Source organism: Brassica oleracea, chromosome C6 (genome assembly GCF_000695525.1).
Source record: "Brassica oleracea var. oleracea cultivar TO1000 chromosome C6, BOL, whole genome shotgun sequence".
Taxonomy (NCBI): Eukaryota; Viridiplantae; Streptophyta; class Magnoliopsida; order Brassicales; family Brassicaceae; genus Brassica; species Brassica oleracea.
Genome location: NC_027753.1, coordinates 19,188,433 through 19,200,754, shown reverse-complemented (window position 1 = coordinate 19,200,754; position 12,322 = coordinate 19,188,433). Strand labels below are relative to the sequence as shown.

General features: G+C 36.3%; 2 protein-coding genes and 1 pseudogene across 2 annotated transcripts in view; 1 reads left to right on the top strand and 2 right to left on the bottom strand.

Annotated features, from left to right (window-relative positions):
- Positions 1-1,122, top strand: part of LOC106297663 (glutathione S-transferase T3-like) — a 1,752-nt gene extending 630 nt beyond the window's left edge. Inside the window, exons 2-4 of the mRNA XM_013733863.1 lie at positions 3-365; positions 434-679; positions 1,069-1,122. Of these exons, the coding sequence (XP_013589317.1) occupies positions 3-365; positions 434-679; positions 1,069-1,122 (663 nt within the window). The remainder of the gene's footprint in view (positions 1-2; positions 366-433; positions 680-1,068) is intronic.
- A 2,388-nt stretch (positions 1,123-3,510) lies between these two features.
- LOC106298486 lies at positions 3,511-4,849 on the bottom strand. The gene has a single exon (XM_013734616.1). It carries the CDS (start codon positions 4,659-4,661, stop codon positions 3,639-3,641), a length of 1,023 nt encoding a protein of 340 aa, XP_013590070.1. The 5' UTR covers positions 4,662-4,849; the 3' UTR covers positions 3,511-3,638.
- A 5,609-nt stretch (positions 4,850-10,458) lies between these two features.
- LOC106297662 overlaps positions 10,459-12,322 on the bottom strand; it is a 3,211-nt pseudogene continuing 1,347 nt past the window's right edge.

Genomic DNA, 12,322 nt, shown 5'->3' with positions numbered 1-12,322 from the left:
AGCTATCTTCAAGCCAAGTTCCTTTTCTTCCCACTCAAGGTAAAGCTGATTCGGACTTCATTGGAAACACTCCTCATGACCGTAAAGAACGAAGGAAGTGGACGCCTTCAGATGATATGTTGCTCATTAGCTCGTGGTTAAACACGAGCAAAGATGCAGTGGTTAACAATGAGCAAAAATTAGGCGCTTTCTGGTCAAGAGTAGCAGCGTATTTTTCAGCGAGTCAGGTCTCTGGAGGTGAACATAGAGAGGCAAATAATTGTAAGCATCGATGGCACAAGATAAATGAACAAGTTTGCAAGTTCTGTGGAGCCTATGAAGCTGCAACAAGGGAGATAAGTAGTGGCCAGAATGAGAATGATGTGGTGAAACGTGCTCATGAATTTTTTTCAACAACTATAAGAAGAGATTTCTCCTTGAACATGCTTGGAAGGAGTTGAGGAATGACCAGAAGTGGTGTGAGCTTTCATCTTCCAAAAACGCAGGAAGCTCAAAAAAAAGAAAGGTTGATGAGGACGGGGCAGATTGTTCAAGCTCTCAACCAACTGAAACAATGCGTCCAGAGGGTGTTAAAGCCGCTAAGGCCCGTGGTAAGAAGACAGTGGTTGAGGAGAATGCGCGGAAGGAGAATGCGGTCAAGGAGTTTCAGTCTATGGTGTCATTAAAACAACAAGACTTGGTCTTGAAAGATCGCTTGTCTAAGAACATGCTTCTAGACAGTTTAATTAGCAAAAAAGAACCTCTAGATGATGAAGAACAAGCCCTCAAGAAGAAGCTCTTCAGTGACTTGTTGTCTAATTAGTTTAAGTCTGTTTCAAGTTCTTTAAGTTTGTTGCTTGGTTCTTAACGTTTGTTGCTTGGTTCTCTTTAAGTTTGTTTTTTGTTATGCTTCGTGTAGTTTAAATGTCCTTACGCTTTTCATGTATTAAAAATGTTCTTGTTCTGTTTTATTAATGAGTTAAAATGTTCTGTTCTTGTTCTTCTTATGTTTTATTAATCAACTAAAATGTTTAAAATTATCTTGTTATGTTCCTCGTGTTGATCTTGTTCTTGTTCTTGTTATTGCAGGTGGAGAGAGTTCACGGGAGTGGAGCTGTTGTGAATGACTGGTCACGGGAGTAGAGCTGTTTCTTGTCTTGTAGTTGTCAGGAGAGTGGAGCTATTTCTTGTCTTGTAGTTGTCACGGCAGTGGTCATGTTTCATGTAATGTTGTGGTCATGTTGTTTTGTAGTGGTCACGAGAGTGGTCATGTTTCATGTAAAGTTGTGGTCATGTTGTTTTGTAATGGTCACGAGAGTGAAAGCTTTTGTAGTGGTCACGAGAGTGAAAGGTTTTGTCTTTTTGCATCACGGGCACGTTATCATTCTCCTATCTATTATATATTGTCAAGAGTAGCAGCGTAGTTCTCCCATCTCTCTCCATTCTCTCCACTGTCTTTCTAAACCAAGTCTATTTTCTATTCTCCCATCTCTCTCCATTGTCTCTCTAAACCAAGTCTATTTTCTATTCTCCCATCTCTCTCCATTGTCTCTCTAAACCAAGTCTATTTTCTATTCTCCCATCTCTCTCCATTGTCTCTCTAAACCAAGTCTATTTTCTATTCTCCCATCTCTCTCCATTGTCTCTCTAAACCAAGTCTATTTTCTATTCTCCCATCTCTCTCCATTGTCTCTCTAAACCAAGTCTATTTTCTATTCTCCCATCTCTCTCCATTGTCTCTCTAAACCAAGTCTATTTTCTATTCTCCCATCTCTCTCCATTGTCTCTCTAAACCAAGTCTATTTTCTATTCTCCCATCTCTCTCCATTGTCTCTCTAAACCAAGTCTATTTTCTATTCTCCCATCTCTCTGCATTCTCTCCATTATCTTTCTCAAAAAAATCTATCTCATGGCATCTTCTTCTCACAACAATTTTCAAGACTCGTTTGATGAAGAGTATGATCAATTTTTTGATCAATATTTGGATCAAACATTCGAGAATTTAATCATTGCTAACGGTGATCAAGAAGGCGAAAAGAAGACAAGAAAAAGGAGTTTTTATCGAAATAAACCGTGAAGATGGTCATTTCCGGTTGTGGAATGATTATTTTAGTAACGCTCCAACGTATCCAGAAAATCTATTCCGACAATGATTTTGATTGAACAAACCATTGTTTATGCATATTGTTGATCGTCTCTCAAATGAAGTTCATTTCTTTCGTAAGAAGAAAGACGGTCTCAGAAGGCTTGGTCTCTCTACACTTCAGAAGTGTACGGCAGCTATTCGTGTGTTGGCATATGGTTCTGCGCTTGATGCGGTCGACGAATACCTCAGGCTCGGTTCAACCACTACTCGGTTATGTGTGGAAAATTTTGTGGAAGCAATAATAGATTTGTTCAGCGATCAGTACCTAAGAAGACCAACACAAGAGATCTTCAACGTCTACTTCATATTGGAGAGCTTCGTGGATTTCCTAGGATGATAGGAAGCATCGATTGTATGCATTGGAAGTGGAAGAATTGTCCCACCGCTTTGAAAGGGCAATATGCTCGTGGTTCTGGAAAACCGACTATCGTTTTAGAGGCGGTTGCTTCATATGATCTTTGGATATGACATGCGTTTTTTGGACCTCCAGGTACCTTAAATGATATCAATGTTCTTGATCGCTCACCTGTTTTTGATGACATAATAAATGGTCAAGCTCCGCAAGTGAATTTCTCGGTCAATGGAAGAGATTATCATCTGGCTTACTATCTCACCGATAACATTTATCCGAAATGGGCAACTTTTATACAATCTATTCCAATTCCACAAGGGCCTAAAGCAATTTTATTTGCTCAACGTCAAGAAGCTGTCCGAAAAGATGTCGAACGTGCTTTCGGAGTCTTGCAAGCTCGATTTGCCATTGTTAAAAATCCGGCCCTTTCTTGGGATAAAGTCAAGATTGGAAAGATTATGAGAGCATGTATCATACTCCATAATATGATAGTAGAAAACGAACGAGATGACTACACTCTACACGATGTTTCTGATTTTCAACAAGTAGAAAGAATCAGAAGTTCACATGTCGATCTCACATATTCAACAGATATCCCTACTAATATCGCCAATATGATGGGTGTTCGAACAAGAATTCGTGATAGACAAACACATCAACGACTGAAAGGTGATTTGGTTGAACATATATGACGTAAATTTGGACATGATCAAAATACCAACTGTCTCTTTCAAATTATTATCGTTTGTTTTAGTAATCTTTATTTTCATGCTTTTATGTTTGTATTTTAAAATTTATGTTTAAAATATTATGTTTAACTATGTTTAATTTAATTAATAAATTTTATCTTTTAAAAAAATTTTATGTTTAATATTTTTTTATTGTTAAGCAACTTAAGTTAAGCAACTACCAATAAACTAATATCATTAAATGTTTCTTAAGATTATCTCTTATCTTTACTTTAATACTTAAATATTCATTAACAACTACTTAAGCAACACTAAAGTTTATTAGCAATAAACATGTCTAACAGTGCTGCAAAGCTTACACACATGATGCCGAACCTTTTATGGATTACTAGTCAGTAGTCACCATTACACTTGAAGAAATCTACTTTATTACATAAATATTCTAAACGCACAAACACCACCAGCTTTTACTTCACTTTCCTTGTTGCGCCTCAGCTTTACTCGTCACAACTTCAACTTTCTCCATCTTTTCGTACTCCTTAGTCTTCTGCCCACATTCCTCAGGCACCACCACCGCCGCAAGATAGTTCCTTCTGAAAGCTGCCCATACACTCATCATGGCGAAGAACACAAGCCCTATAGATCCAAAGGTCATGACGAAGCAAGTCACAGTCCCCCACATCTTCTCTCTTCTCCTCTTCTCCACCTCCTCCTCCCATCTATGCTTAGACTCGAGAAGCACCGCGTACGAGTGTATAGTCCTAGAGAAGTGTCCCGCTTGTAATCTCCAAGAATGGAGGTTAAAGCTCCCGGTATACGACTTAACACCGACCATGAACTCGTCCTCGTCTTTCAACGAATCAATCCGAGAACTGAACCGAGTCTTTGGATATTTATAGTGTTTTGATTTGGTTAACGAAGCATCTAAGTACCTGGTATTCGCTTGATAAGTAATCCAGACGTACAACAACATCTCCTCCTCCTCATCCTCCTTGGAGTTAACAACCGTGAGATTGCTCGTCTTCTTAGAAACCGTAGAACCATATATCCCGACAGTGACGTTGGAGTCTCTAAACTTGGTGAAATTATCAGAAATGTCGAACTTGACTTCGAAGAAAGAGTGATCAAGTGTTCCGTTAGAAGGAAACACGACAAAACCTACACTCCCGCCACGACCAGGAGTCATGGAGAAAGAGAAGACAGTAGAGAAACCAGTGAAGTAGTCGGCTTTAGTGTCTTTGGACTCAATGGGTTTCTTGTAAACGACTCCACCGTCGATGCGATTCACTGAGTCAGCCAGTTGAATCGAAGCTCCGCCGTAGACGAGCTTTGCGTCGCCGTATAGGGCAATATCGTCGGACTGAAAGCTCGCGTTTTTATCGAAGCTTGTGAAGGAGAAGGATGATGTAGCTTCAGATATGGAGACTGTGGAGAAGAGTGAGGTTAAAGGCAGGAGGAGAACGAGAAATGACCTGGAGAGAATCAAGCTCGCCATTAAAGGAGCAGGCTTTAGAGATTTAGTATGGTTGTGGAGTGTGATTGATGTTATAGGGTTTGAAGTGGGTGATGAGATCTTCTGCTGGAGAGGGTAAAGTATGTGGTGGGTGCCAGAAAGAAAGAACAGAGAAGCACTTAAGGACGATGGGAAAGCGTTAAAGGTAGCGACTTTTGTCGCCTTGTTTCTTTCTGTGTAAAGTTTCTGAGTTAATGCTTTCTTTGTTGTCACCGTGGTAAACCCCAAAAATACTTCTTCTTCTTACTTCTTTTTTTTTTTTTGGCTCAACAACATATTTTTCCTTAACCTTGATCAAAGTTCATACAATGACTTCTTAGACTCAACTAAAGAACTCAACCAAACAGGCAAAACAAAATACAACTTAGGGACAAAGAACGCGAACGTAGAAGTCTCCTTCGCTATTCTGTCTGCTACTTTGTTACCACTTCTCGGAGCAAACACCACCTCGAAGCCATGATTATCCGCCATCAATAGAGATATTTCCTGCAGTAGAGGTTGTAGTGTTGGCCACATAGCTTCCTCCTTAGTTATCAGTTGCTTCAGCATCAAGGAATCTGTCTCAATAATCACTCGTGTATAGCCAAACTCCGAGAGTGTTTGAACGGCCCATCTGCACGCTTCAGCCTCTGCCTCTAATGCTGATCTCATATTTGATAGCTTCCTCGCACCTGCCCACACAAGATTCCCCTGATGATCTCTCGCAATCCACCCTACCCCACCATCTCTCGACTCTTTGTTCCAAGCGCCATCAGTATTGCATTTTATCCATGTAAGTGGTGGTGGTCTTCTTCTTTCTTCTTATTATTTTTATTTTTTACCACACTTTAATCTTTTAAACATCCAGTACTCTATATGTTATGCATTATTTAAAGTTTTAATTACGTTAAATTTTTGTTTTTGACAAATGTGTTAGTTTTTTTTTCTTTCTATTTTCAGTTCCTTTTATATATTAAAACAAATTTTAAATGTATAAAGTAGAAGGTTAGACGTTTTATTAGGTGATTAGTATTTCTAACTGAGTTTTAACTGGTCTAGTCATATTTAGTGGTAAACCCCAGAAATGCTTCATCTTTGTTCTTGTTTTATTTAACTTTTGCATGCTTTTATCTTGAAAAATTTACCAAAAATAACTCAAAACTTGATTTTAAATGTAAAAATATACCTAAATTTCAACCAGATGCAAAAATAATCAAAAATCTTTGTAAAATTACAACTAACCATTTATGACTAAACAAAAAATCAGAATGCATTTTTGAGAATATAGAGTCGGGAAGTCTTCTCGGGTTATGTAAGTCTTATACGAGAAAACTTACCTGAAGATTTTCGGAAAGTTTTCTCATAGAGTAGATCTTAAAAAAATATTTATAAATTTTATAAAAATTATTTTGATGGGAAAAAATTGAAATCAAGTAATTATAAACATTTGTAAATGATATAAATTAAGATCTAGTAAAATTGAATTGTTTTTAATATAAATGAGTAAAAATTATTATAAATTTTATAAAAATTATTTTTATGGGAAAAAATTGAAATCAAGTAATTATAAACATTTGTAAATGATATAAATTAAGATCTAGTAAAATTGAATTGTTTTTAATATAAATGAGTAAATATAGTGTGTCGTGATATTCTTTGGTTTAGGGTTTGATAACATATGTTGTAGTATTATTTGTATTTTGAAGGTTTAGTTTTGGAAGATTAACTTGTTTTTTTTTTTGAAAAATTAAATTTTTGACTTATATGTGTTTAGTTTTATGTATATTAAACACTTTTAAAATTGATTTTAAGTTTTACGAAGTGTTTGTTTCTAGTTAATTAGTTATTTTGAGTTTAGGGTTTAGGTGACTTAAGTCTTCCAACAAATAATGCACCAAAATTTAGGGTCTATTTACTCAAAAAAAATTTAGGGTCTACGAGACTTCTACTATTATAAGACTTATTAGAAGACTTACATGAAAGTCTTCTGAATCGAAAATAATTAATCTTATTGGAATTTTTGTCTTCCTATATAAAGAAAATTTTCACATTCTTTCTCTTCCTCTCAAACGGATGCAACAAAAATGTAATGTTCTCACTCTAAAATTCTCCGACCTCTCTCTAATCTCTTTGAACTTGAAAACACCAAACTTTGTATCAATTTCTCATTTTTATCTCATGTCTTTCTCACTAATTGTTTTGTTTTTGCAGTTTTTTCATTATACGGTTCTCATCTTCTACTCCTTTGAAGGTAGATCTACAAATCATATTTTTTTCATTTAATAACCTCTTGTTACTTTTTTTTACGACAACCTCTTGTTGCTAAATTCTCTTACCTTTTGAAAACTCTTTTTGTTTAAAGCTCTTATTTTATTTTTAAAACTTTTATATGTTTTGAAGTCATTTGAATGCTTTTGGATATGCATGTTCTCAGATCTGACTCAGATTTGGAAGACTTTCAGGAAAGTCTTCTCGGAAGTCTTCTAACATATAATACACTAAATCAAGAAGTCTTCTGACGGAGTCTCCTCTCATGTTTCTTCTTGCATAACAAATATGAGAGTTTTGGTAAGTTTTCATGTCTGATGTTTCTTCATTTGGTAACCTTTTGTTGCTTAAATATCTTACCTTTTGAAAAAAAAAATTACTGCTTAAAGCTCTTACCTTATTTTTGAAATTTTTCTTTTTTTAGGCCAATTGAATGTTTTTGGATATATATATTTTTTAGATCTGAGCCAACATTTGGAAGACTGACTTCCAGGAAGTCTTCTAGTCGGAGTCTTCTTCCATGTCTCCTTTTTCATGATAGATATGAGCGTTTTGGTAAGTTTTCATATCTGATTTTTCTTCATTTGGTAACCTCTTGATGCTTAAACCTCTTACCTTTTTTTCTTAAAGTGTTTTCTAAATCTTTGATTTAGTTTCAGATCTGGAGCTATCAAAGTGGAGGAGCTCCAATATCAACTATGTTGTGATCAATTTCATTCAGGAGTCCCAATATCAACTAATATACATGAATTTATAAGAAAATATTTTTTTTTTTAATTTTAGAGAAAATGAAAGTTTATTACACATTGACTTAGAAGAAGTCTTCTAACATAAGACTACTAGTAAGTCTTCCAGCAGAAGACATCTAGGAAGTTTTCCATGTAGGTCATTTTTGCAATTGCAAATTTAAAAATGAAGACTTCTAAAGAAGCCTACTCTACGACAAACTTATCTGGAAGTCTTCCTTTGTAAATATTGGCTTAATTTTTTCAAAAAAGCTCAAAAATATCAAAGAAAACTTACCGGAAAGTCTTCTCAGATAATAAAGTTCGTTTTGAAATTGACTGAATTGTGTCAAAATTTTGACGTTTTCTAGAAGACAATTGACAGTTACCTCTACTGTCGGTGGAAGTCTTCTCACTATCGCTGAAAGTTGTCTAAGATTACTTTTGCAATTGAAAATTAAACTTAAATATTTTCTTTTATCCAAAAGACCTCCAGGAAGTCTTATGGCGGAACCAAAATTTTGTCCAGAATCTTAGAATAAAAATCTGGAAGACTTCAAAATACTTCTTGGAAGTCTTCTGGATAAAATTAAATATTTTAGTTTTAATTTTAAATTGTAAAAGTAACCTAAGACAACTTTCAGCGACAATGAGAAGACGTCCACCGACAGTTGAGACGACTTCCATGGAAATCTTCTGTAGAGAAGACTTCTTCTAAAGAAAATCAAATTTCTGACACAATTCGGTCAATTACAAAACTAACATGATTATCCGAAAAGTCTTCCCGGTAAGTATTCTCTAGTATTTTTGAGATTTTTTTGTTAACAAAGAATAGTTGGAAGACTTCCAGGAAGTCGTCTTTAAACACACACACATAAATTTAATTGCTAAATTAACATCTGCATTGACCAAAAGACTTTCGTGCAACGAGAAGACTTACACGAAAGTCTTCTAGCAAACAAATCTGGAAAAAAATTCAAAATCATTCTAAGATCCAATGAGGTGTATGTTTAACTTCTCTAAGTACACATCAGTTCTTAATGAAAGTCATTTGCTCGTTTTTTTTATAAATTTTGAAATAAAAAGTTGGGATGTTGGGAGGAAATAAGAAAGGAAGTGAAAGGGAAATGGTTTGTGTGTCTAAGAAATAAGAATATGAAGATGTAGATTGTAGATGTTGATTTTAGGTGTTTTAAGAGCTTGAAATTAATTGTTTATAGTGATTGATGTATTGATGACAATGATAATGTTGGAGTGATAAAGCAAATAAAAATTTTGGGGGTGATAATAAAATTTTCGTGAATAATCCAAAATTTTGGGGGTGATAAAGCAAATGAAAATTTCAAAAAGATGATTAATTAGTTTTGCATTTGACTTTAAAGTTCTGAGTACATTTTGCAAAACCCTTTTATCTTTCATTTATCACCCATTCCTCTGAAACGTATTATTAAAATTAATTATGTTGAGATTTTTGTTTTTTTTCCGGCATGATTTAGCTTCCTTTTTATGCTATTTCAATATGTTTACATTAAAAAGTACTTAAAAATATAAAATAGAAGGCTATATGGATTTAATTGACTGTACACACACAAATCCAACTTTACTGTTTAAACTCTATGTAAAAATTCAAGTAAATTGTAGATTTTTGTATATTAAAAATCAAGTTACTTCACAACTTTATCTCTTTACGCATAAAAATCCCGAAACTCAGAAAAACAAGAGAATTAGGCAAACAATCACCACAATGTTATTTGTATTTTAGTTTTTCTTTTAACCGGTGAAACCAAAATTACTAATCAAAAGGTTCAGATATCCAGAAAAATTGAATTGAAGTGTACCACTACCACTAGGCCGATCGGATATCCGGGCAATTTTAAGGTATTCGGATCCGGATCCTTATCCGGCAGATCCATAATTTTATTATCCTTATCTGGATCCGGGGTTCTCGGATATCCGGATGTCGGATATCCTTCTAAAAATTGTAATATCCGGTGGATATCCGGATCCGGATTTGGATCCCTAAAATAAATAAAAAATAATATTAATATATAAAAAATATTAAAAATAATTTAAAAATAAAAAAATATATAATGTTTTTAATTATTTCTATGTATAATATTACAAAATTTACATAAAATTTATATATACTATTACAAAAATAAAAATATATTAAATAAATTATTTTTTATATATAGATATTATTATTTTTGAAATAATTATTAATAAAACTTACGGATCCGGATATCCGGACTAAAAAATTAAGGTATCCGGATCCGGATCCGACTTTGACGGATCCAACAATTTACTATTTGGATCCGGATTCGGCTCTTCCGGTTATCCGGATTTTCGGATCGGATCGGGATCGAATCTCGGATCGAATCCGAATCTCGGATAAAAGTGTCAGGCCTAACTACCACCTGCTAGTCATAGCCAACGAGTATCTCCAGTTATTTACTTTGTCAAAGAGAGTATATTCAGTTTTTTTACTTTGGGCATTTAATATACCGCCAAAAATAGACGCGCATATTATCCCCGGCAAAAATTGATAAAACGAAACCGCTCCAAAAGCGTTTAATTCGAAAGTCTCCCGCTCCCTTACTAGTGACTAGTCTAAAAAGCCTCCTTGGATCCTCTCCACTTCACACTCTCTCTCTTTCGCCTCGTCTTGATCTCAATTAGGGTTTTCGATTTCATCGAGATGGCGAAATCAAGCAGATCCAAAGGATCGTCAAACATCGGGAACGGCGTTATTACTCCGACGCAAATCGCTTTCATCGTCGATCGTTACCTCCACGACAACCGGTTCTCTAAAACCCGTTCCCTCTTTCGATCCGAAGCTTCGTCTCTCCTCTCCAATTCTCCAGTTCGTGATGTAAGTACAACGGAAGCTTTCTCACATTTGGTTCTTCTTTCTTTGTTTTTTTTTGTGCACACTCATAAAAAAGCCTAAGCTTTCCGTTTTTGCTCTTAGCGTCACGAGGGTACCCTACCCGTAAATCCCACCGTACAACAAAGTCCTATGAAAATCTCCGACCAAATGTACCTTGTCGAGTAAGGCTTCCCACTTGTACCAGGATCCTTGAGATCATCAATGTACTTTTTCATATTCTCGTCCCACATCTGGTTGTTCCCTTCGTTGAAAGAGTAGATTTTCCCGGCTTTGGGGATTTAATGTTCTCTTAACTCACCGTACACTGGGGGGGTCTAGAGTGAAGGCGAAAACGCCTTTCCCTAGAGTAAGAACGAAGATATGACTGAGCTTGAGTACATACAGTATCCAGCTACTAGCAAGTTGTTCCCTGGCTGACACACGTTTACTATACACCTTTCTTCTGCTGACGGCCTGACCCAAGCTGCAAGCAACATAGCCAAAGGTCAGCCTTATTTACTTAACAAGAGCTACTACAAAAATGTGGAGGGTGAATGAAAGGGAGAGAAGTTAGTTTACAGCGGAGATTTCGTCTGGAGAGACACTCGTCATTGGGGCTGTAGATACCGAAGATGGAACCTGTGGACACTGCGGCGTCGATGTTGGAGGAACCGTCAAGAGGATCGAACACGACTATGTAGTTCCCGGAGTAACTTTCCTCAACCGCCACTGGCACGTCTTCCTCAGATGCTATGATCCCCGTTCTTCCACTTTATCTTACACAATTCGAGAACACCTGCACCTTCGTCGATCTTTTATTTTGTCATGTATTCTTTTTTCTCCATCCGCAAAGATTGCATACCATATAAAAACTATGGTTTATTATTGTAGATTAGAAGTTTTTTTTTTTTTGCAGCAAACGGCTATTCTATTACTAAAACTTGAGGTGGTAAGCTTGAGGTGGTAAGGTTGAGGTGGTCTGGGAAACCAGACCGGAATAAAACAACCAATAAAACATAAGGATCTATGAAAAGAACGTGCATTCCTAGCTAACGAATCTGCAAATTCATTTTGCGTCCTTGGAAAGTAGTTGATCTTGAAGTCTGAAAAACACAACCGAAGAGTTTGAATTGTTTCCAGTTCAGTTGAGAAGTTTGGCCAAGCTTGTGGTTGTTCTATCATTGCAATCAGATCCTTGCAGTCTATCCCAAACCTCTGATAGATCGAGTGTTGTAGCATGCTCTCCATTGCCCACTGTAGTGCTTCCAGTTCCGAATGTAAAGCTGTTTGCCTCCTCCTCAGGTTTCTTGACCCCATGAGTTGAATCTTACCCATGGTATCCTTCCGAACCCATCCCATCCCACTAAACTGAGCTGTAGAAGTCCATGAACCATCCACCATACAAATATTACCCAAGCTTAAGGCTTGTGTTTCTTCAGTAGTTTGTACCTGTGTCGGAATCGGCACAGAGTCTCGCGCATTGTACCAAGCTTGGCACTCACTCTCTGCATACCTGACTCGTTCCAAAGGGCCCCTGTCTATGACTCTAAACAACTTATCATTCCTAGCTTCCAGATGTACCAAATTATCCAAGGATATGGATCTCTATCATCTTCTGGCTCCAGAATGCTATTCTTTCTCCAGAAAAGATAGTCCATGTTAGCATAAATACTTGATACAGGGAAGATTTGAGAGCTCGATGGTGTTACTGATAGCTCCCATGCTTGTAAGGCAGGTGGACACTCAAAGATAGCATGAGTAACGGTCTCTTCTGGCGTTCCACATCTTGGGCAATAGTTATC